Raw genomic sequence first — 25,900 nt, forward strand, 5'->3', positions numbered from 1 at the left:
CCGTAAAATTGGTGCATAAAAGTGTATCCGAATACAGGAAATGAAGTCGTTGATGCTCAAAACTTCCCTGGGGGAGGACACCCCCCCCCAAAAAAAGGCAGATTCTGGCCAATATATATACAGTACAGTATACACACTACAATACACTAGACTACACCACTGTGTGTTCAGAAGATTGTGGCGTCCGGTGACTTTCCCGCGCAGAAACTGGAGTGAAGATAATGACCTCTTCTGAAGAGTCCATCATGTTTTTTTAATCCTCCGTGTCCTCCTTGGCTACTAGCAACTGTGTGAAGGGGGGGTGGGGGGGGCGCGGTCACGTAAGGTTTGTATCATGTGGACGCGTTGACAGTGTTGTTGTCATTACTTAAAAGTCTTCATGGGGGAGACAGAAACTACGCACTGTAGCTTTAAGACATTTAGATAGACTTTTTAAGACCCTGTCTTGATCATATTAACAGTCTATGGTCTTGACACATACACAAATACAAATGCAGACCGAAGTGAATGGTGTTTCCCTTTAATTCCAACAGGAAGAAGAATATCAAGGGGTGTGTCTGTCCCTCCTTATATACTGTCTATGGTCTGTCCCTCCTTATATACCGTCTATGGTCTGTCCAGTGTGTTGACGGATTCCAGAAACGGTAAGCAGGACTACTTTGCTTCAGACTTTCTGTTACGACTTGTGAAACTACTAACAGACAGCATTGCAGCTTACCCTTTGTTATTGTTTTTATTTCAGCTATTTTGACTCGCAGTCTCTTTTTGGTTGGGTGGGTAGAGAGCCAGTCTGTGGCCAGTACAGGACTATTAACAGAACAACTGGCAGCGGGTCGGTTTGGCTTTGGCAGCTGAACTATGCTAATGTTGCTAATGTTACACACATATGCTGCTTCAACGTCACACGTAATCAGGAAAATATTAAGCACAGCATATCAACTAGCACTAATAACACTTGATTCTTGTAGTGGTGTTGTTGTGACGAGCTGCTAGGGATCGGTATCGAGAACAGGTGTTGTGCCGGAAAGTGGTCATCTGCCAAAAAACGGATTGTCCGTCCGCGAGAGCGTGTTTATTACGTCCACAACTTACTTGAAAAACTGCGTGTTACTGAACGCGTTGGGCTTTTAAAACGTATGTCAACAGGCCAAAAGTATTGTATTGCCCTCTTTTAAAAAGGTATTTCATTAATTACTGGTACAAAAATAATGGGTGGACTATAATAATAATTAATATAATAAATATTTTAAACTAAAATGTGTTAGGCTTCAGTTTCACACACTGGGCACACGTGTGTGTAATGTTAGTAGTGTCTAACTGCGTGTCAATCACTGCTCATGCGCACGCATTCATTCTCCCTTGTGGGGGGGAGGGGCTTAGGAGACCGTTTTGGGCTTTAGCAGAAAGGGGGGAGGGACTGAGAAGTTGTTCAAATTCTTTGGCTAAGTCCTGGATCTTCACACCTTTAATGACCTGTTAATACTCTACACAGAGTCACCATCTACTACCGTCTTACTCGTCTTACAGAAGGTAGCCTCGTGTAACATGACGTCTCCAGAGATCGCCTCTCTTTCCTGGGGACACATGACAGTGAAGGGGTGCTCCTCCAGCTACAAGGACTGTAAGGTCTGGCCTGGAGGCAGCCGAGCCTGGGACTGGAGAGAGACTGGGACCAACGTGAGTGGAACCCAAATCATAATACTCAAAAAAATATACACGTACACATGTACAGGACTGCATATTGACACATGCTTTAAAAAAAAACAACAACAACAGGACCTAGCATGTGCCCACACATTATCTCGCCCTTTCCCAGCATTCCCCGGGAGTACAACCTGCAGATCTGGAGGAGGTGCTGAAGAAGGGAATAGACTTGCTGGTCATCGGCAGAGGCATGAGCGAAGCTCTGCAGGTAAAACCAACCTACACAAAGTCCAACTTATTCAGTTGAAATGGAAGACGAATCATCGGTTTTTAATTTAAACCTTAATTTCACTATGTGAGAAGTTCATTTCTTCATTCCTTCAATTCATGGAGTCAGATAAGTTGGTAGCAGTGCAGTTTGATGTTTGTTTATTGTCCACCTGTTTTGGGATGTTCCTTTTTGAATATGAAAATAGAGGTGTAGTAGCTGGAAGTAGACTGACCCCGTGTCTACACAGCAGGCGTAGCGAGAGCAGCAGCTTCGGTGCTCTGTCTCCGTCTGCACGGGATGCGTTCAGGCGCAGTATTGAGTGTAAATCATCCATTCAGAGCCTACGTGTTCCCTTAAGGCTGATTTATGCTTCTGTGTCAAATCGACAGCGTACCCCCGCAGACCCCTCTCCGAACCCTCCGCCGTAGCTCGACGTGCACCTCCAAAAAATTTTAACTTTGCGTCGGGGCGACGCAGAACTCAAGGACTGTGATTGGTCAACTGGTCCTGTGTGTTGATAGTCGGTGTTTCAAGCAGCCTACTGTGGGGAGTAGCAACATGCTAGTTCTCTGACATAAGCTTTGCAAATAAACTCAGACATATTTTGGTTACAGTGACGGGGTTATCCGTTTGTAAAGTGTCTATATGTCAGTAACGTTTTGAAATTAGCACTTCGCCAGCAAGCAGTACTTTGTGGGCAGTTGTGCTAAAGTTTGCTTGCTAACATAACATAAGCTGGCTGGCAGACACCTCGCAAATAACCCCAGACTCATCGCCCCCTAGCGTTATGACGGTGAAATGCACCGCGATGCAAAGCAAGCCCGACGCAGAACTCCGAAAGGGTCACGACGCCGTGGAGTTGACTTTGAAGCATAAAACAGCCTTTAAACGAGGCTGGCTGGAACTCTTTCTGTTAATCTTTTTCTTCCTTTGCTGTCATGTCTTCTCTCAGGTTCCCTCCTCCACTCTGGACTTTGTGATGCAGAAAGGCGTCGACGTCAGAGTCTTGCAGACGGAGAAGGCCGTCGCTGAATACAACAAACTGGCTGGCCAGGGCGCCAAGGTGGGGGGGGTCTTCCACTCCACCTGTTGATTAGGTCACGTTTGCACCGCTGCACCAACGGAGATGACCCGCACAGGATGTAGTGTAGTGCCGCTATCTGTGCAATTATGCAAGGGAACCGTCGCTGCGTCTGGGCTTAGCGCCGCCAGAGACGATTGTGGTTCGTTTAAAGGAATAACAAAAACAACCCACAGCGTTTCTTTTCCCCACTAAACGGGAATGTTAACTTGTGCAGCCAGATGCTCTGGCAATACGAGACTAGGGTGAGATTGAATCATCTTAATGTCCAGTTTATTGTTGTATAATTTCAAATGGTACTTTTAGGTGAAATTGGAGAACATTTCATTTTAGCGGGCAATTCTGTGAAATGTTGCCGCTACTGCCATCACCACTTTTCAACTGTCAGGTAAAGGAGTGATCATATCGTGGTGGTGTAGTTGGTAAAAGCTAATGAATGTATAGTTCAGTACATGTGTGTTTCTGCTCGTTTTGCTACGCTAAATAAAACTAGAAAAATGAATCATCTCCATCACGTGGGTTTATTTTTCAGAAACAATTGTAAAGTACAAAAATATTCCCCATACAAATGACACACCATGAGTAAAAATACTCTTGTACATCCTACCACTTGACCATAAATGATTAGTTTTGTCCAAAAACTTAATGTGTTTTTGGAGAGAAAGCAAAACAGTGTCATCTTTTCTGTACGGCTTTGGCTTTTTTTTCACTCAAAATTAGGCCCTATGTTCCCACATGAACACTAACCCTAACATAGGGCTGGGGGAACATATGGCCTAATTTTAAGAAAAATCTTAGAAATGTGGGAACATAGGGCTGACCCCACTGTAAAGAGTGAAAGCCTTGTCTGGGTGTCCTTTTGTCATGAGTTTTGTTAGCGGCGGGCAGGTTTGGGCATGATGTAGACTTTGACGGGCTTGCTGAACGGAATGGTTCCCTCTACGGCGGCCTCTGGTGGTGGGAGGCTGTCAATGCTATCGCTCCATCCCAGCTTGGAAGCTGAAGAAGAGGAGAGGGAGGTTGAGGAGGAGCTGTAGGCCAGCAGGAGGCGCACCTCAATTTGAGACGGCTCTGAGAGAGAGGAAGACAGAGGGTAGAAACAAAGTCAAGGAAAACAGTAGACTCCTTCGAGATGAGCTGCGCCTCGCCTGTAAAGTGGACGAGAGCAGGCGGAAGCAGCCGGGGGCGGTGACAAAAAGCCGCTGACTCCAGCAGCCTTCAGGCTGAAACACTCGCATCCTGTTAGGGCAGATTCCGATTTATTAAAATGTCATCAGACCCATATATCAGCTTGTACGCAGTCTCCAGTTGTTTTTATTATGACAGAGTAGCTGTCAAAATGTGATCTGTTGCTGGTGTTAATAAACAGACCGTAGATGATCCGTAATCTGAACGGATTTAGTCTCTCTGACTTCTAAACGTCATGGTGAGTCGATTCTGAACCAATCAGCTGAGGGCCAGGCGTTCCCATCGTGCCCTGGGTCTTGCAGTCGGAGCGCAACAGCGGCTGCCTTGACCTCGTGAGGTTATCGTTGCCCGTGTGTGTATGACGTTAGAGCTAGGGCTGAAGATCTTTGCCCGAACCGGGACCGGTCTTAATTTCTATCATTTTACTTGGCTCGGGCTTGCGCGGTAAATGAGCGGTCGGGTGATGCGTGGATCAGTGGTTGTGCATCGCTGTAGCCAAATCTCTGACTCTGGAATCAGTTTAATAGCAGATGGAGTTGAAAACATTTGAATATGTCACTAAGGCTACGTTTAGACGGAAACGAAGAGAAAACGCAAAAGTGGCGTTATGTTCTCATTTTTTATTTTTATACTAGCACTGCCACACAACACCACCAAGTCTGCGCGCCTGCGTAGAACCTTCCTCTTACTTCTCTCCTCCTCCTCCTCCTCCTCCTCCTCCTCCTCCTCCTCCTCCCTCTCTCCCTCTCCTCTCCCTAGTAGCGCGAAACCAAAGCATGGTGAAGCGAACAACAAAAGCTGACAATTTTGTCTGGACAGACGAGGAGGTGGAGTTATTGCTCCTAACAACTTAGATTACAAAGACTGGGAGTCCTGTCAGTCAAAATATATAGACATATGGACCGAATGTCTTCAGCAGTATCCTGTACCAGGAGGGACGTCATATCGACACGAGAAAGACGCTATCTGTAGAAGTCAGATATCATCAAAGCTGAAAGCCATCCGGACCGAGTATAGGCAGGCCATGGGCGAGTAATCACTCTAGATTTGGATTTATGTAACGAAATATGGGGTGGGTCAGCAGACTTTTGCGTTTTTAAGATTTCCACTCTGGAGGGTGGTTTCACTTTTTGTCGTTTTCACCCGCGAGCGTCGTCGTGTAAACGGGGCCTAAAGCAGAAACACCCGATGTGTGTGCATTATACTGACCTGTCCATGCCGTGTGTGAGAGGTAAACCTGTGTGATGAGTCTGTGTCTGTCAGGTCCAGGCTTTCTGAAGTCTGAGGGTTTAGGATGGATGACATGACTCTGGCCGTCAGGATACAGAACCTGCATGTATGACGCACAGAAAGACGGTCAAGCGGTTAGTGTTCATATCCAGAGCTGAATGAGCGAGCAGTCAAGGGCTTTAGTTTAAAGACGACAATTAAAAGGACATGTGGCTGTTAAAATGAACTCTGTCACTCTCACGCCACCTAAAAACAGACTGACAAGTCTGATCGCCAGTTACATGATTGTCATTGTCGACTAATCTGTCTATTATTATCTTGTTTAATGAGTTGTCTGGTCTATAAAAGGTCAGAAAATGGTGAAAAATGTGGATCAGGGTTTCTCAAAGCCCAAGAAGGCGTCCTCAAATGTCTTGTTTTGTTCATAATTTAAATATATTCAGCTTACTGTCACAGAGGAGAGAAGAAACTAGGAAAAAAAAAAAAAATAAATCACATTTAAGAAACTGAAATCGGAGAAGTTTTACTTCTGCTTTACTTCGACTATCAAAATAAATGGAGATTCATTTAATAGTTGACAACTAATGGATTCATCGTTGCAGCTCTAAATCTTACATAAATATAAAAGTTTAAATAAACTGAAAAATTTATTTAATTCTTAATGATAGATTTGTAACTGTGAGCTTGAATGGTTCAGATCAGGTAACGTGCAGTTTCAGGTTCAGATTAATAAACAGTTCTTATTTTGTTGCAGCAAAATCAGCAGCAATGACCCCCAACTCTGTAACTCTGATGAAGCTTAAAAGGGATAGTAAGTGATGTTACTCTATTACACTTTTTGTCAAATTCAGTGAGTATCTCCTCACGGTCACCTAGCTCTCTGTTTTCTGTGTGCGTTAAAGTGCTCATATGATGCTTTTTGGCTTTTCCCCCTTTCCTTTATTGTGTTATATATCTTTTTTGTGCACGTTATATGTTTACAAAGTGAAAAAGCCCAAAGTCCCCCCCCAAAGGGACTTACCATCTCCAACAGAAAACACTGTTCACAAACTGCTCCAAACAGCTCTATTGTAGTCCAGCCTTTACTTCAGAGACAAACGTGGTCACTTTGGAACACACGTTCTAATGCTCGCCTAGCTGCTAGCGTGGCACGCCCTCATACTCTGCTTCTGACTGGCTAGTAGTCCTTACCTAGCTACTGTCAGGGCACGCCCTCATACTCTGCTTCTGACTGGCTAGTAGTCCTTACCTAGGTACTGTCAGGGCACGCCCTCATACTCTGCTTCTGACTGGCTAGTAGTCCTTACCTAGCTACTGTCAGGGCACGCCCTCATACTCTGCTTCTGACTGGCTAGTAGTCCTTACCTAGGTACTGTCAGGACACGCCCTCATACTCTGCTTCTGACTGGCTAGTAGTCCTTACCTAGGTACTGTCAGGGCACGCCCTCATACTCTGCTTCTGACTGGCTAGTAGTCATACCTAGGTACTGTCAGGGCACGCCCTCATACTCTGCTTCTGACTGGCTAGTAGTCCTTACCTAGGTACTGTCAGGGCACGCCCTCATACTCTGCTCCTGACTGGCTAGTAGTCCTTACCTAGGTACTGTCAGGACACGCCCTCATACTCTGCTTCTGACTGGCTAGTAGTCCTTACCTAGGTACTGTCAGGGCACGCCCTCATACTCTGCTTCTGACTGGCTAGTAGTCCTTACCTAGGTACTGTCAGGGCACGCCCTCATACTCTGCTTCTGACTGGCTAGTAGTCCTTACCTAGGTACTGTCAGGGCACGCCCTCATACTCTGCTTCTGACTGGCTAGTAGTCCTTACCTAGCTACTGCACATGTGCGACTCCCAACAAAGATGGAACAGAAGTGAGATGTCTCACTCTGTAGCTAAAACAGAGAGCTCAACACACAGGGTGTTTTCTGAAAATTAAACCATGTAAACCTATTCTGATACAACCTCTGAATACAATTATGAACGTGAAAATGAGGATAATATGAGCACTTTAAAAAAAAGTTAGGGGGAGCCGCATGTGAATGTGTCAGCAGGCCAGTCTGTCTGTGAATCTGGGGGGGGGGTGGAGCTTATGAAGGGGGGTTGTATTTGTTTGGCAGTTGAGGACAAGATACCTCAAAAGCTCACGTGTGAAACAGAGGTTAGTGATTTAGTTGCACATCAAACTGACCTGTACTTTGACCGTGTTCTGCGGGTCCTGGACGTGCTCCAGCGTTGCGTCAATGTCTAGCGCCACCACCAGGCCGGTCGTGAACCTCAGCGGGTTGTCGGACTCCCCGGTTGGCTCGATGATGGTGGCGGTCGCCCGATGGATCTGTCAACCAGCAGGGAAATGTTCATGGAAACAAAAACAGTCCTCGGTTGATCAAACTGTACATCACTGCTAGAAGAAGAAAAAATAAGGTCTGGAGTGCTCAGAAGTTCAAACAAATCTGTATAATAGAGACATGCTCGTCAGATATGAACCAGCAAAACCTCTCAGATCCACAGGCAGCGGTCTCCTAACCAGCCCTCGTGACTCCGGAGCAGGCGAGGCTGCTTTCTGTGTCCACCACCCTGCCAAAGGACCTGAGAGAGGCTTCCACCTGGTCTCACAGCACGCATCTCCACATCACAACTCAATATTCTTGGACAATTATGTACAATACTTACTTGGTGCAATAACTAATCAGCTACATGTGCAAAATGGGTTATTTATTCACTGCTGCTACTTATTATTCACACTGTACTTATGTTGACACTGTACTACAATAGAATTTGTACAATCCATTTGAAACAATCTTTGTAACTGTAGCTATGTTACTTTATACACTTAGTGACTCTTTCTTACTCTTATTTTACCTTTTGACTGTGAGCAACTGTGACTAAATCATTTTTTCAAATACGCCACACCTTTGCCGCATAAATTGCCGATTTCTGCGCAAAATATGCGGGGCTTGCATGATTTCATAATCCCCGCATTTTCGTTGCAAAGGAGTCCCAAATATCTTAGCAGGAAGTTGAAAAATGTTGCGTTTACTGGGATCGTTATGAAGTGATGTAATTACGCGACATGAACATCATCGAAAAGCTGCAAACCCCGCGATGAAGCCACGATGAAACCGCAGTTTTTGTAAGTTCCCGCAATTTCATCACATAAAATTGCATAAATATCCCTCATATTCCATCACATTTATTAAGAAAACGTGACGCATAATCAAGGATTTATAACCGCAACAATCACAAAAAAACTCCTCGTTTTTCTGGAAGGACTGTAATAAAATATTATGATTCAGATTTTACTAAAGTCTATGAATATCTTAGTTTGTTGTTCTATGTTATGCTTTGGTTGGTGTGTGTGTGTGTGTGTGTGTGTGTGTGTGTCTGTCTGTGTGTCTGTGTTTCTCTCTGTGTGTGTGTGTGTGTGTGTGTCTGTGTGTGTGTTGTATATATTTTCCTCTGTATAATCACACAAAGCTTTTATGTCACTTTTGTACGAAGCACATTGTGTTATATTGATTTGTATGAAATGTGCTATAGAAATAAAGCTTGATTGATTGATGAAAGTGCTCTTTGGAAGGGAATACAAAAGATAAAAAGACAGGTCCAAGGCACTCTTCTTGCAAAAAGTTACAAAGCTTTTATTTAGATGGCTATTTCATATTGAATTTGTTCGTACAATAAAAAATAGAGCTGGGGAACAACCCACGCATAGCAGTACAAACAGCCTTCTGAAGGTTTTCATAACTTTTTGACCTGTCTTTTTATCTTTTGTATTCCCTTCCAAAGAGCACTTTCATCAATCAATCAAGCTTTATTTCTATAGCACATTTCATACAAATCAATATAACACAATGTGCTTCGTACCAAAGCGACATAAAAGCTTTGTGTGATTATACAGAGGAAAATATATACAACACACACACGTCTGTTGATTACTAAAACCTATTTTAACAGAGTTGTGTGTAGGAGGTCCTTCATTATACCTGCTCAGGCAGTCTGAGCTGCAGCAGGCCGCTCAGTCTCAGGGTCGCCAGCAGGATCTTCACCATCTCCACTGGTTTACAGGACGACAGCCGGGGCAGCAGCTCCAAAAGCTTATCCACAAAACTGTCCTGCAGGTGGGGCAGCTCTGCCACAAACAGCCTGAGGGATGCAGAAAAAGTAGGGCTGGGTATCGCATTGTAACTTTCAGTACCGGTACAGATACCTATACTGACTGATAGACTTCCATACTGGGTCCTGAACGATACTTTTTACCTATTTCATGAAAACCATTTTAACAAAAAGATTCTAATATTGCCTTTTGTTTCTAAATCTTGTTGTAATGCCTTTTCATATCTTATGTAAAGCACTTTGAGGTGCCTTGTTATTGAAAGGAGCTTTACAAATGACCGGACATGCTGTGGTTATGTGTTAAAGCTGGGGCTGTTTTAACTCACAAATTTAAGCACAAATGTTCGAATAGACACAGACAGATGAAGATGCTTACCTCTGAAACGACTCAATGTCCTGCAAAAACTTCTCGCAGCTGCTGATGAGAGGATCCAACCTGAAGAGAAATGACAAACATCAGCACACAGATAAGGTCCACATGGTGTGTGTGTGTGTGTGTGTGTGTGTGTGTGTGTGTGTGTGTGTGCATACTGACCCTTGCCTGGTGCGAGCAGTCAGGATGAGCTGCAGAGCTTTGGCCTGCAGGCGAACATGATGTATAGTGGCTACTTGTCTGCTTTCCAAACCGCTGTACAGAAACTCCAGCTTGTAGGTTTCTTCCAAGATCTGCACACACAGCCACACACGTTTAAAACGGACACCCAAAAGGTGCGGCGGTGATACCAACATGTGTGTAAGTGAGTGTGTGCTGACCTGTTGAGCGGCTGCTGTGGCCGTGACGTTTTGTTTGAGGCACAGCGGGACGGCCATGTTCCACAGCTTCTCCTGCAGAGCCTGAGGACACAAGGCAAAAGGTAAGTTGTTGCTAATGTTATCTTTCTGTTAAGGCTACCCGAACAAATATAAGTCAAAGCGTAAATAGACAGAATGCCACACACACACACTCGTACCTTCATGAGCAGCAGCTGGCAGCGCAGATACGTAGCACAGAAATCAGCAGCTCCAGCGAGCTCCGTCTGCAGCTCCCCCAGCCGCTGCAGATCTCTGACAAACATGAGGAAAAACACATTAACAGACTCCTTCTCATCCATTGACCAAACAGGTTGATGCATTCAAAAATCCTTCCCGTTTGCTTCTGTGCTTACTTATGTCACACAAGCTGTGGTGAAAGTGTTCCCTCATTCTCTCACTATTCCCTACGTACCTTTGGGTTTATTAAACGGTGAACTACAAAAGGGAATGGCCAAACAAGATATCGAACCCTACACGGAAAATTCCTAAACATTGTTGCGTCAGCAGAGGCTTCAGATACATCATGTGAACACACCAAAACAAAAAATACTTATAATACGTCCTACAGCAGTTTAAAAAAAAAAAACGGCTTACATTTAGAAACAAAAACCTGGCCCATTTTCCCATTTTCAGTTTTCGCAGGTCCTTCTGCTTCTTCTTATTCTCCGGGAAAAGACAAACGTGCTGCATCGTGGTATAGGGGAGTAAAATGTAGGGCACATCGTATGTATGCTCAAATTAGCTGTGCATTGTGGGTATTTCATAGTGGTCTATATAGTGAATGAAATTATCCGCAGAGAATTCACTATATAGTGACAATTTCCGTGATAGGGAACGGTTTCGAACACAGCTACTGTGTGTGTGTGTGTGTGTGTGTGTGTGTGTGTGTGTGTGTGTGTGTGTGTGTGTACCGTATGGTGAAGTTTAGCAGGTCCTGGGCTCCAGGTGCTTCCAGGTTCTGGATGGTGCTGACCCTGTTCAGACTCTGCTGAAGGAAGAGCTGAGCCGACTCCACAGAACCAGAACCACAACGCGAGTCCACCAAGTCCAGACCGTTGCCTGGCAACTAAAAGACAGGACAACAGTCACAGGCGAGACGGAGAGCGCCCCGTCGACTGTCTAAAGCCCAGTGGTAAATCTTAGCACAGCAGGGCAAAGTGCAAGAAATACAGCAGCACTTTTTGCACATAGCACTTTAACTCGTACAGTCTTTTTAAGATGTTGTATTGTCTGCACAGTCAGATGTGTCCTTCATGCCCTAAGATGTCTTAAGTTAATCTTAGGTTGATTTTAGAATGGTTTCTCTGTTACATGTTTGTGTTGTGAAGCAAAGGATTGTAGCACTATGCGGATACACTATGTGTATTCTCTTTATTCTAAAAGGTAAAGTGTAAGTGGCTGTGTTTTGACATAGACTGCCGTAGCATGATTCTGAAGACCACAGTATTTAAAGTTCTCACTCTTAGGGGCGGCACGAGGTGTGACAGACTGTCCCTCAGGTAGGCGTAGTGTCTGAAGGTGTGGTCGGAGAACAGCGCCGGCATGGTGGGACACGACTTGGCAGCGTTGAACACCAACACCAGAACCGCAATGTCTGAGAGCGACAACCAGAGTCAAGAAAGACGCGAGTGATGATCAGTTATTAGTTTCTTTTTACAAAATACGCCAACTTTTCAGGAAACTTAATTGCAACCTTGTATTGATTTTAGGCCACATAACTATTTTCAAGGTTTTCTTTTATTTTGTTTTTCTGCATTTTGAGGTGTTCTGGCAGTAAAGTGAGGAGAATGATCCATTCTGTTAATGATAAAATACTGCAGGAGACAATTATTTTAACAACAGCGTCTGACATTCAGTGTTTGTTACTCCATTTGTTTCCTTTGTTCCTGCAACTTCCTCCCAGTACGTCAATGAATCCAAAGGAATTTAAAGAATGGGTCAAGAAAAACATTTGCTTTATGGCAATTTTCTCAGTAAGTGTTTTGGAGATTTTCAGGATACAGGCCGGATCGTCCATGTCAGGCTCTGGCGTGTCAAAGTACGGGTGTGTGCTGAGCAGTTCGGGGACCAGCGGCAACACCAGTGTTGGGTGACGGGAACCCAGGAACTTTAGACACCTGAGGGGAAAGAAGAAAATAAAAATCAGTCATCAGGTCATCAATGGACAGTTTCTTAAATATCAAAACATAACATTTTATAACTTTAAATACGCATCCATTAAAAGTTATCAGAAGGACTGTCACAGGTATCTGATCAACAGCGATGGAAACAGGACACCTGTGAGGACGTGCTCATTTTCCGGCACGATGCTATGACGTGCGTCGCCTCCGTCAGTAACTTCTGTTTGGAAAAACTAATTCAATCCGTCTCTGTGCAAGCAGCGATCGGAGGCATCGCTCCAAATATAGTCGGCACCGAGTTTGAAAGATAGTGAATTGGTAGAAGATGTAAAAAAAGAAGTAACCACCGTCACATTGTCTCTCGCCTGCAAGCTGCTTTCTACGGTTTACTAACCCTGTTTCGAGCGTGACACGCCAGAAAAAAACAGAAAGGCATACTCGTCTACTGGAAATGGGAAAGATAGATAGAGATACTTTATTTATCCTGAAGGAAATTAAGGTGTCAAATAGCTTATACACATAGCCACACAGACATATGACATCCACGCACACATACATACTACAAGAATTAGTGCTGTCAGTTAAACGCGTTATTAGCGGCGTTAATGGAAACCCATTTTAACGGCGTAGATTTTTTTATCGCCAGATTAACGTTCTTTTTGGCCTGGCAAACTTTGTAGTTTTTTTAACTATGACATTAATGCGATTAATGGCATGTTGAAAAGGAGTGGTGTGAGAAAAAAATGCAGAAAGGTGCAATGGTATCATAGTGCAAGATAGTGTCTATTCAAGTACAACAGATACTATACAAAAATAGAATAATCATGACTTAACTATACATAGACACTAGTAAAAGACTTGAAGAAAATGTTAAGGTAAAGTTGAAAACTGTCCATATAGACAAAAAGACAGCGTGGTGTATTGACCATACAGGCAAGCTAGCAAAATGGGCAGATGGCTAATATAGCCAGTAAGGGAGTCAAACAGTGCCAATCCAATAGTAATAGTAATAATCCAATCCAAGTCCAGTCTAGGGTAGTTTATGTGTATGTATAAATGCACCCAGATGAAGGCATGGTACAGAGGGCAGTGTGCAGAGCAGACTTAAACACTTACATCAATCACACTCCCCCCTTCTGTGTAGCATTGAAGTGCTTAATGGCCCTAGGGACAAAGGACCCACACAGCCTGTCTGTTTTGCAAGACAGAGACAGGATCCTACTACTGAACATGCTCTTCTGCTTGGAGAAAGTGGTGTGCAGGGGGTGGCAGTCGTTGTCTATTACAGAGAGCAGTGTGCTCAGGGTCCTCTTATCTGCAACCGATGTCGGACTCTATAGCCTCAATAAACAAGCTAATTTCAGTGGGAAAAGGGTATAAATGTCACCTTACTGTTGTATGTGGTGACGGTATTAAAATTGTACAATGAGAAAATGAACGGTGATCTAATTTGTGTCAGTTTAGGGGTCCTTGACCTGAAAAGGTTTGGGAACTGCTGCCCTAAAAACACCCAACGGGGCCACAGCATGCACTTAGAAAAACCCCTGCCTGAAGCGCTAGTCCTAATCCTGCACAAACACAACGACAGACACAGACACAACCACACACACACACACACACACACACACACACACACACACACACACACACACTCTTACTTCCAGACAGAGTTGCGGTCGGTGGGATATTTGTTGAGGTTCTTCAGCAGCTCCAGCAGAGCCAGCTGGATACACTCTTTAGTGGAGACGTTGGTGTAACAAATTAATTCATGGAGAGCTTCTCTGATGTCACGAGACGAGTCCTGCAGACCGACAGTGACTTCAGCAATGTGTGTGTGTAAATCAGGCTTGAATAACGATTGTAACTTACAAGAAAATGCTTTTCATTTCAGTTTCAGGGTTTAGAGATAGATTGTTTGACCCGTGTGTGTGTTTTTACCTCCAACACAGCCAGCACCGTGTCCAGCTGGTCCTCTCGGAGTGTTATGTGGGTAGAGATTTCTCTCAGCACGTGGATGGACTGCAGCCTCACTTCCTCGATCTCGTCGTTGAACATGTCGACCAGGAAGTCCAGGCACTTTTCGGCGAAGCTGGCAGACGACCGAGCCAGCTGGCTCAACGCCTCCACCGCCGCAATACGGACCTCTGAAAAAAATATCAAAAAAACGGAGAGATCACCAGCGGGAAAAACACTCAAGACAGAGAGCTTGAAATATGCAAAGCAACACAGTAAAAAAGGATCAAACTAATCCTGAGCAGAAGCTAAGAAAGGAAAGGGAGTAAAGATGGGAGATGGAGAGAAAATAACATTCTCCTTCTTAAATGTTAAAAATTTTAATTTAGTAATTATGTATATGTAGAGACAGCGTAAAACCTTGGAAGACATCAACATACCATATCATAAAAAACACTTTGTGACTGAATGTCTTGAGTGGGAATATTCACTCGATCTGGCAACAAAAATCAGTTACGAGGTCTCAGATACATCCATCTTTTGCTACTTCCTCGACTATAAATCAACAAAATCGATATCATTTGTCAAAATACGACATCGGTAACATCCTGAGGCTGTGTGTGGTGTCATTAGGACATGTTGGGCTTTGTTTACATCTGGACTGAAATGATTTGATGGTAAACGCAGACACGCTGCACCATTGGTTCACGTACCAAACATCTCGTCCTCCAGGCCGTGAACGAAGGCCCCGCAGGCCCCCGAGGCGATCAGGTTGACGGTGTTTGTGTCCAGTTTCTCTTTGGGGGCGTCGTCGGCCCACTTCCTGCCAGAGGAGAACTCTCCAGAAGTAAAGAGCTCCTTGGCCCGTTCGTGGGCCGTGCGCTTCCTCTGGACACAAAAAAAACAAAAGAGGAAAGGGAGCGGAGACGTGCTGATTAACATTATCATAATTTCTTATTTTGTTCACAGATTTTCAATTACAAAAGCAGACCAAACTTCCATTACTTACCCTGAGATCTGACATCAGCTTCTTGTCCAAAGTTTGCTCCAGAAAGTGATGACTCACCTGCAGCATCGAACCCTGACACACAAAAAAGCTCCACTTCTAAATGCTGTATTTGTTGCTTTGAACAGTAGTGTATAGTAATGTAGAGAGAGAGACAGAGAGACAGAGAGAGAGAGACAGAGAGAGAGAGACAAAGACAGAGACAGAGAGAGACACAGAGAGAGAGAGAGAGAGAGAGAGAGAGAGACAGAGAGACAGAGACAAAGACAGAGAGAGACACAGAGAGAGAGAGAGAGAAACAGAGAGAGAGACACAGAGAGAGAGAGAGACACAGAGAGACAGAGAGACAGAGAGAGACACAGAGAGAGAGACAGAAAGAGAGAGAGAGACACAGAGAGAGAGAGAGAGAAACAGAGAGAGAGAGACACAGAGAGAGAGAGAGACACAGAGAGACAGAGACAGAGACAGACACAGAGAGAGAGACAGAGAGAGAGAGACAGAGAGAGATTTATAGAGCTATGTGAATTCTGTGTGTGTTGGTCTGTTCCCTCACCAGTGTTTTAGCCGCCTGCACCCGGACCATCCAGGAGCCATCGCTGACCATGTGACTGATCTTCCCAAATGCATCATCAACAAGTCGGATCTCTTCATTGGACGATGGGATGGGCACAATGCTGATTGGACAGACAGAACAGTGAACTACAAGTCAGGCGAGGCCAATGCTAACTGGTGCAGCCAACACTTACTTTTGGTAACCTTCAGCGAGTTCAAGTAACTAGCTAACCAAATACAAATATCAGCAATCAACATTACAAATACTTTCAAGACAATACGCTGTGGCATCATGGGAAACAGAATTGAATTTGATGTAACGATGCACCGTGTGTATCCGTTTAAAAGTCAATAAATAAACGTGTAAAGATTGCAATTTTTAAACGGCCTAGGGCGTGCTGTACCTCTGATTTCACTTGTTTGACGTCAGATGTCACTAGGTCTTCTTAGTACATTTATTTGAAGTGATTTTCTTTCTATTTATTTTGTTATTTTCATGTGGGGTTTGTTTTAAAAATCTAATTATTTATGTTTTTTAATTCTTTTGTTATTTTAGATGAAATACAATTTCAGTTGCACTTTTGATAAGAGGACACATCTGTTGTATTGCACATTTTAAATTAATAAAAAGGAATCTTTTTTTTTTTTTGCCTACAGCTCATTCTGTTTAAAAAATGTTTTGTATCGAATCATGAGTTTAGTGTATTGTTGCATCCTTAGAATTTAATGTTGGACTACTGCTTCTGACTTTGGTGTCGGTCTAAAGAACCCTTCCAAAGAGACAATTCTTACAGATGTGTGGCCCTTAAAGCTTTAGTGCGTAACTTTTTGATATTAATGAACGTCCGTTACATTCAAGCCACTGCGAAATGAGCTAAATAAGCTAATTAAAGGTCCTATGACATGCTGCTTTTTGGATGCTTTTATATAGCCCTTAGTGGTCCCCTAATACTGTATCTGAAGTCTCTTTTATATAGACCTTAGTGGTCCCCTAATACTGTATCTGAAGTCTCTTTTATATAGACCTTAGTGGTCCCCTAATACTGTATCTGAAGTCTCTTTTATATAGGCCTTAGTGGTCCCCTAATACTGTATCTGAAGTCTCTTTTATATAGACCTTAGTGGTCCCCTAATACTGTATCTGAAGTCTCTTTTATATAGACCTTAGTGGTCCCCTAATACTGTATCTGAAGTCTCTTTTATATAGGCCTCAGTGGTCCCCTAATACTGTATCTGAAGTCTTTTATATAGACCTTAGTGGTCCCCTAATACTGTATCTGAAGTCTCTTTTATATAGACCTTAGTGGTCCCCTAATACTGTATCTGAAGTCTCTTTTATGTAGACCTTAGTGGTCCCCTAATACTGTATCTGAAGTCTCTTTTATATAGACCTTAGTGGTCCCCTAATACTGTATCTGAAGTCTCTTTTATATAGGCCTCAGTGGTCCCCTAATATTGTATCTGAAGTCTCTTTTATATAGGCCTCAGTGGTCCCCTAATACTGTATCTGAAGTCTCTTTTATATAGACCTTAGTGGTCCCCCTAATACTGTATCTGAAGTCTCTTTTATATAGACCTTAGTGGTCCCCTAATACTGTATCTGAAGTCTCTTTTATGTAGACCTTAGTGGTCCCCCTAATACTGTATCTGAAGTCTCTTTTATATAGACCTTAGTGGTCCCCTAATACTGTATCTGAAGTCTCTTTTATGTAGACCTTAGTGGTCCCCTAATACTGTATCTGAAGTCTCTTTTATGTAGACCTTAGTGGTCCCCTAATACTGTATCTGAAGTCTCTTTTATATAGACCTTAGTGGTCCCCTAATACTGTATCTGAAGTCTCTTTTATATAGGCCTTAGTGGTCCCCCTAATACTGTATCTGAAGTCTCTTTTATGTAGACCTTAGTGGTCCCCTAATACTGTATCTGAAGTCTTTTATATAGACCTTAGTGGTCCCCTAATACTGTATCTGAAGTCTCTTTCCTGAAATTCAGCCTTGGTGCAGGATTACAGCCACAGCCATTTCTGTGTCCGTAGCTTTAAATGCTATTGAGGAGGAGGGGGGGCAAGGTGGAGGGTGGGGGTGTGGCCTTGACCAACTGACAGCCACTTTGCTTGTTTTCAAGCCATGATGTCTCTCTCTTTCTCATGGGCGGGCCAAATTCTCTGGGCGGGCAAAGCAGAGAAAGGGGGGGTAACCTTGCTCCTTATGACATAGAGAGTGGTCAGAGAGAGACACCACACTGGGAGAAGAAGAAGCATTTTGCTGAAGAGCGTGGAAAAACATGAGAGATTGTTGTGTGTGCCAGCATAACCAAGCCATAACTCTACAGCTATACTGACAGTCAGTCTTCTCACCTTTCTGGGTACAGCTGACTGAGCACCCAAACCATCTGCACCGCAGCAGAGCGGACCTGCTCATAATCGTCTGACAGCAACCTGCAGGCCTGCACACACACACAATACACTTTTATTTATTTTTTAAGTTCACAAGTCTAAATGTCGACTGTGAGTAAGTTCTGTTTACTCCAGGACTCCCATTATTTTGGCCGCGAGGGACTAAACACAGAGATGGAAAACACACCGTGACGCGCTGACGATCCAGTTTCAATTGATTTATTCCTCCACATGTAAAATACAACTGGTACTACCAAATGTAAAGTTACTTTGGGATGCGAATAAGTGCGCGAGTGTGGCCAACAGAAAGTGTTGGCTCCCAGGCTCACCCTCTCTCTGTCAAAGCCCAATAACCAGGTGAAGCAAACAAATATACCGTTATCACTTCCGCCGAAACCACGGTGAACACGCCCACCACCTACAATATCAGTGCATAATATAATAATAAATGAATATTATAAATGAGGCCATACATGTGGCTCCTACAGCAGGTTTCAGTAAAGATAAACAGTGCTGTTACCTGGTCATAAATGATCTCGTGAATCTTTATTCTTCTCTCGTGCAGCTGCAGCTGGAAAACAAACACACAGAATGAGCTATTAAAAAATCTTCTTTTAACATATCACGATATTATTGCTAATGCAATTATTCTTTCAGCTCTAGTGCAGGTGCTGGCGGTGTCCTACCATGGCTTTGATGGCTGCAGTGCGGACTCTGGGGTCCTGGTCTCCAAAGAAGTCGCTGATGATGCTCTGGATGTCCCTCACTCCTCCTGGAGCGCCGAGCAACGTGTAAAATGACACAACGGAGCAGAACCATTGATAACACGTCACACAACAATTCTCACACAGCACAATCGTGACCCATAAATGTCCGCTTTCAAGTAGGGCTTTGACTTTTGCCCCAAAATCATATTCGAAGTTCGTTTGTTTATTAATATTGGAATATATTCGAATATTTATTAATAATATTTTGACCATTAAATGCCTTCAGTAAGACCTATATTGGTATAAGTTGTATATGTTCTGTCCACCAGAGGGCAGTGTATCAGTCAATGTCAATAGGCAGGCAATGATGTTATGAAAAGTCAGACCCTGGATTAAACACAAACAGTATGCTTTCGACAGGAAGTTCGGAGCTTTCCCCGTAACCTACGTAAGTGGTCTGATGTTCATACTTGTGCGCTGGTGTGTGCGTCGAGCCGGCGTGTGTGTGTGTGTGTGTGTGTGTGGGGAGTGTGTGTTGTGAGAGAGTGACGCTGATTACCGGTAGCTTCAGAGCGAGTAGTGACTCTAGAGTCTTAGTGAGAGAAACAAAGTGTCTCTCCTGTGTTTTCTGACCACGGTGGGAAATCTGGAGCGGGAAAAGTAAACCCTCGTTGTCGATTTTACGGTGTTTATGGAGAAAGAGAACCAGGAAATGAGTCGGGGGAAATACAACGCTACCAAGCCGTGGCCGAGCGACGTGCAGTTACATTTTGACGTGTGGTTACATTTTGACGCGTAGTATTTTGACGTGTAGTTACATTGTGAAATGCGTGAAAAAGCCTCGGAATCTGAATTGAAAACAAGGTTTACAAGTAAACACATTTTTACAAAAAATAATGCCCATAACAGGTTAAAAATTCCAATATTAAGGGCCGCCTAATATTCGTTTGAATATCATTTTTTTTTAAATATTCAAATTATATTCGAATAACAAAGTTCGGAGTCAAAGCCCTACTTTCAAGAGGTGATTTTGAAGATTTGAGAGTTAGTTTGAGTTCTGACTCTAATGGCCTTGTCAAAATCCATAAAAACTTAAAAATGTCTATTCAACTCTGCCGCACAAATAAATTTAAAGAAATTAAGAAACAAAAAAAACAGAATACATGTCTGATAGTCTTCTCTACATTTTAAACATTTAAGTGCACGCGCACATTGTTTAGTAAAGTAAGGAAAGTCAGAGTCACAGTTCAGCCGTCTAAATATGCTGAGCGATGGCACAAACCCAATGATGCGCCCAGTCCATCGTTGTCTTTGGTCAGGGGAGTGTCGGCCATACCGAGACATCCGAGGAGCTTCAGACACTTGTTCCTCACCCCGAAATACGTATCAGACAGGTGCTGAGAGGAAGTAAGAGAAAAAACACAGAATAGATTGGTTGCTTTGTGCAGAAAGTCCTGTTGAGTCCATAAAGGACACTTAATGGGGGGGGGAGGGAGGGAGTGAGTGTGTGTGTGTGTGTGTGTGTGTGTGTGTGTGTGTGTGTGTGTGTGTGTTACAGACCTTGCAGGCCATCTCTATGAGCCTCTGTCTGACTGTAGGACTCTCAGGTAGTTGTGTACCAATGACTAGCAGAGTGTCCAGCAGCTGGGCGAGGACCTGATGGGACTCTGCAGACACAGAGCAAACAGAGCAGACACGTTGTTAGCTATTCAAAGGTGTGTTTTTAGAGGGTGTGGTGCAGTGTTTTTTATGTTAAAGTGTAAATAGGAGTTTTTAATGCTTTGAAAGACAAATCTTGTTGCAATTTCCACTGCCTCCCTCGGGAGGTTCCTGAAAACCCGTTTAAAACGATATTTAAATATCATCTTTAATTTGAAATCTGAAATGGACAAGACATCTGCTCTTCTCAGCCAGACAGGTTACATAAATCCTTCCTAAGTCCTGCCTAACACGTCTCATCACATTGTTCTGTGAAAACACAAAACACTGCTCAGTGCCCAAGAACAATAATGCACTTTTTGAATTATTAAGACCATTTGAAGGAAATCTCTCTCCCATTTACAAACAAATAAGGTTTTAATGTGTAATTATGGCTTGTTGAGCGTAAAAGTAACAAAAACACAGAATGACAGAGAATCTGACGTGCATGCGTGTAAATATGTGAGTAAAAAAACACAAGGCCCAGACTTTGTATAAATGTGTCTTACTCTCATTGTTGAGTGTGTTAATGGCGTCGTCCACGATGCAGTCGGGGCTGAAGCCCTGCGTTTTGGACAGCAGACCCAGCAGAGAGGCAATCTTCAGCCTCACCGAGTTATCCGTCTCCTGGGAGAGCACATCAGAGATATTTGGTCTGGGCAACTTCGGCTACATCTACACTACTACTTTATTATTTTTAAGCCTCGTTTTGAGACGAAAACAATCTCGTTCCACACAACAGTTTTAGCTCAAGTAGCAGAACTAATCTCCGTCCATATTAACACGTCTGACAACACATGTCACGCGACCATTCACTTACATCAGGGTTGTGTAAGTTGAAAATACTGAAAAATACTGATTCCAAAGCCGATTCTTGAAAAACTGAAAAATGACGTCAAAGATGTAATAGGTTTACTAGTGATCACGTGCAGTGAAGGGTTAATATGTTTTTACGTCCGTTTTGCTGAGCCCAGAGGGAAAATATAGCATTTTAAAAGTAGCCTACATTTACGGTAGCTAGCTAACGGTAGACTACAGAGAGAGGGTGATATTTTTACGTCCGTTTCGGAGCGACAGAGGGAAAATATTTGAGTCGACACATTAAGTGGAACCGAGATGAGGAACCGAAATTTGCGTTAATCCGGTCTGATTGCTACCGTTCCATAGAGGAACCGGGTTTCGATACCCAACCTAACTGATAAGACTAATGTGCGTCCTCGTTTCCAAAGGTCTCCGTTTGCCTCCGTCCAGATTACAAAGCAACCCCGGAGTTTTCAAACCAAAACGGAGGCAGCAGTGTTTCCAAATGTCTCCGTTTTAGGGCCTCGGAAATGCCAGAGTAGCGTGGACTCCAGGTGTAAACATAGCAAAAGATATTTGTTTTTAAACCAAAACGTAGTAGTGTAGATGTAGCTTTGACTGAACCAAGTGAACATAACTTTAAGACATCGTAAATTGTGCTTACAGCTACAGGCTATGTATGAGCACAGCAGAGCTATTTTATTACAACTTGGCAGAGGTCATCTTTATATTTATAAAGCTGTCAACACAGTAATGGATTATTCACACGTGTTCTAGGTTACGACCCATAGTTCTTCACCTTGTAGTAGTGCTCCAACAGGATCCTGACCACTCCCTCTACGCTCTCCACCTCCACGGGCTTGCGTGCGAAATGCAGCAGGTACTGCAGGGCATCAGTGGAGTTGGTGGCCTTACAGAGGTCAATGTGCAGTGCCGCAGACTTACTGGGTTTGGATAGTCGCAGCTTCTTGGCCGGAGCTTCCTCTTGGGGAATCTGTCAGCATAAAACAAAATATTTTTTTAACAAAAACAGGCAGCCTTCTGGTTTCCCCTCATGGTGTGCAACCTCTCCTCCTCTGTTCAGACAAAACTTTTAACCTGCACTATTTATTCAGCATTACTATGTCATGTGAACATTTTAGAAACAATGGGGAGGTTTGTCTCCCAACAGTCACTATTTTCTATTATTTGACTGTGATGAGTCTGACCTTTGCACCGCTTCCTACTGGTTCCCTGTAAAATTAGCATCTTCAGAAATTTGGTTTTATTCTACGTTGGTTCTCAGTGTCAGGTCCAATAATAGCTTGAAAGGGAACCAGAGGTGACACAATTGCACGTGTACATTTGATGGGTGATGAACATCACCAAAGACCCCACACATCCTGCACACACTCTTTAACCTCCTCCCCCTCTGGCAGGTGCTACAGATCCCTGCGCACAAAAACAACCAGACACAAGAAGAGCTTCTTTCCCACTGCCATCACTCTACTGATGGCAGAGAAGTGGCCACTCACCCACTTCTCTACACGTTACGTACTTATCATTCCAACATGCATCTTGCACACTACTTTACTTTACCTTTTGCACTTTACATCCCACTCCATGTGTACTTGTCTTGATATGATGTCTTATTTGTATTTTTGTATATTATGTTGATATTTGCCTAAATGTATATCGTTGTCTCTATTGGGTGGCTTGCGGCCCGGAGGTAAAATGGTTGCCCCACAACCACAAGGTTGGCAGATCAATCCCTGGTCATCCGGCCACATGTCAAAGTGTCCCTGAGCAAGACAATGAACCCCGGACCCTGTATGTATAGCTGTCCACTGCTCCTAATACTTACGATGGGTTAAATGCAGTAATAGACTTTCACTACATTGTACTGTGTGTATGTGACGATTAAGGAATACAGTTTGTATTGTACAGTATGTGTCTATATTCTATTTGTCTACTGAATGTTTACTACCTACTACATGTCTATTTGTTGAATGTATAGAGAGTTAACACCTACCGAAGTCAAATTCCTTGTGTATGTAGCCTAAGTATACTTGGTCAATAAAACTGATTCTGAAAACATGGTGTAATAATGACAGACCATCTCATAGTAACGAAGTACATTTACTCAAGTCCAAGTGTTATGTACTTGTACTTCACTTGAGTATTACAATTTTATGCTAATTTATACTTGTATTTCACTAGCTACATCTCAGAGGTAACTACCGACTTTTCCTCCCCTACATTTGTCTGACAGCTTTAGTTATCTTTTTGTCTGTTTTTCCTTCCCTTCCTGTCCAGTAAAAAACCATGTAGCTAGCTATGTGTTGAGAAACTCTCCTACTTCTTAAGCTAAATAAAGTCTTTAAAAAGCTGAAAACAGGGCAACACCCGGCCATTCACTGTTATAGGCTTAAAAGTGTGAAACCACTAACCAGACAGCATTAACGTTATAATCCACATAAACGAATATAATGTAACTATTGCTAACGTTATCTTCCACAAAGTCGTTAACGTTAGATAACAATTGATATTGAAAGTATTGAGGTTTTTAGCTCACTAGAGTTAGAACTGTAATCAAACAATACTGTAACGTTATATAAATGTATGTATAATATTATTTTGTGCATATAGCTATCACAGAGATGATCTGCGTTGTTGTGACTGAGCGGCTGGCTGTGGTCGGGTTAACGGTAGTTTAGCATTAGCTAAGAGGCTAGTTAGCGCTCGAGCACAACCGTCAACGTTTATCTTACGTTATTTTGAGTCCACAGCTAGCAGTGATACGAGGGTTTTTTTATGTGCTCACCTGTACAACTCTGGAAAATTCCTCATAAACCCGCTTTTTCAAGTGTGCTGCCATGTTCAGGCAAATATGATTAGCCAAGCCTTCCTATTCAGCTAGCGTACATTTGTCCCTTCAATCTTCCCGTAGCTACGGATAGAATGGAAAAACGCGTTTTGTAAATGACACTCTTTCTTCTTTTATTATCTTTCTTTTGAGTTTTAACGGCAGCTTGCATCCTTTATGTTGCACTACTGCCATCTTCTGGAGTTAGATATCTCCTACAGTGTCCAGTATGTTTTATTTTTTTGTCTTCATCAGTCTTATTCTCAATAGAAGGCTGACCAATCATTTCTGCCTTGTCCATACCACCACACTCCAGTATGTTCTTTACTCTTTACTCCTGTTATCCTACATCCTTTCATTCCAACATGTCCTTTCTCTCTGATACATATTTCTTGCAATTAACAAGCACATGCTCTACAGTTTCTGGTACCTCACAATGATCACAAAGACCAGTTGGGTGCTTCCCTATAATGTGATGTGTGCTGTTCAGGTTGCTGTGTTTTTCTTAGCCTGTTAATTGTCCCATGCTCTTTCTGTTTGTTCCCCTACTTCTTAACATACATACTCCTTTTTGGATTGAATGTAAATGTCTCCCTTTTATTGCATCATCCCAACACTGTTGCCAGTGTTGAGTTATTTTTCTCCACACTATGTCTTTCCCTTCTGATTTTGATCATCTAACACTGACTTCAACAATTCATATTTTGACTACCTCTTTTGCCAACCTGTATGCTCTGATTTCTGAGGATTACCTGAACGGGACCCACATGAATGGCATATTTGCCCATTTTTTCCCCCTCATTCTGTGTTATGAATCACTTTCATTGAAATCCCTTTATTTATTTATTTGCAGCCAGTTATTAAAGCAGGAACCATTACAGCAATAATGACCTGTTTAATGTTAAAATGGGCATGACAGTATTGTTTTTTTCAAGATAGAGAAACTGTGAACCTATCCTTAAAATCCTTAAAAATGTAAACTAAGATAAACCTTCATTGATCCCCACAGGGGAAATCCAGGTGTTGCAGTAGCACAGAGACATTGTAGAATAATGTTCTTACTATTTGCAGATAAATATAATGAGAATGTAAAAGGTTTCCATAAGAGACCAAGTGTGTTTTGGTGTATGCTTATTTAGCTTAAGCCATAACTATAAGATAGTTAGGGTCACAGTGGCCTCGACCAAAGTACATTGAGTAATAATAACAAATGAGGACGAGACATAATATAGTGGCCCCCACCCTGGCGGGTGTTGTGTGAAGATCCCGGTGAGGAAGAAGAAGAGGGGGCCCAAGAAAGAAAGTATAAGAGATGAGGGGAAGAATAGATCTGGGCTCATGGGGTCTGACAGTCTAGAGATGCGTGGACCGGGCTCTGGCTTTTTGTCTGTTGCTAGGGAAACTTAGTCTCTGCGTGCCTCGTCATCCCACAGATCTGTGTATTGAGACTGATTAAACAAATGTATTTGACTTTATCTTATCGTCTTATTTGGCTCTTGCTC

At 43.0% G+C, this 25,900-nt stretch overlaps 2 protein-coding genes across 2 annotated transcripts; one reads left to right on the top strand and one right to left on the bottom strand.

The window, feature by feature from the left end:
* The first annotated feature begins 556 nt into the window (after positions 1-556).
* Positions 557-3,503, top strand: aamdc (adipogenesis associated, Mth938 domain containing). The gene is made up of 4 exons (XM_078247075.1): positions 557-644; positions 1,493-1,677; positions 1,817-1,912; positions 2,868-3,503. Exons 1-4 carry the CDS (start codon positions 581-583, stop codon positions 3,006-3,008), a joined length of 486 nt encoding a protein of 161 aa, XP_078103201.1. The 5' UTR covers positions 557-580; the 3' UTR covers positions 3,009-3,503.
* On the bottom strand, positions 3,499-24,497 carry ints4 (integrator complex subunit 4). The gene is made up of 24 exons (XM_078247074.1): positions 24,357-24,497; positions 22,353-22,547; positions 21,262-21,379; positions 20,615-20,721; positions 20,337-20,451; positions 19,034-19,119; positions 18,868-18,918; positions 18,309-18,397; positions 15,953-16,073; positions 15,403-15,474; positions 15,107-15,281; positions 14,379-14,584; positions 14,099-14,241; positions 12,322-12,437; positions 11,781-11,914; positions 11,232-11,386; positions 10,479-10,572; positions 10,282-10,362; positions 10,064-10,194; positions 9,905-9,964; positions 9,399-9,558; positions 7,604-7,747; positions 5,394-5,514; positions 3,499-4,067 (listed from the first exon to the last, which is right to left on the bottom strand). Exons 1-24 carry the CDS (start codon positions 24,408-24,410, stop codon positions 3,871-3,873), a joined length of 2,925 nt encoding a protein of 974 aa, XP_078103200.1. The 5' UTR covers positions 24,411-24,497; the 3' UTR covers positions 3,499-3,870.
* Between the last annotated feature and the right edge of the window lie 1,403 nt (positions 24,498-25,900).

This window comes from Sander vitreus, chromosome 3, assembly GCF_031162955.1.
Source record: "Sander vitreus isolate 19-12246 chromosome 3, sanVit1, whole genome shotgun sequence".
NCBI lineage: Eukaryota > Metazoa > Chordata > Actinopteri > Perciformes > Percidae > Sander > Sander vitreus.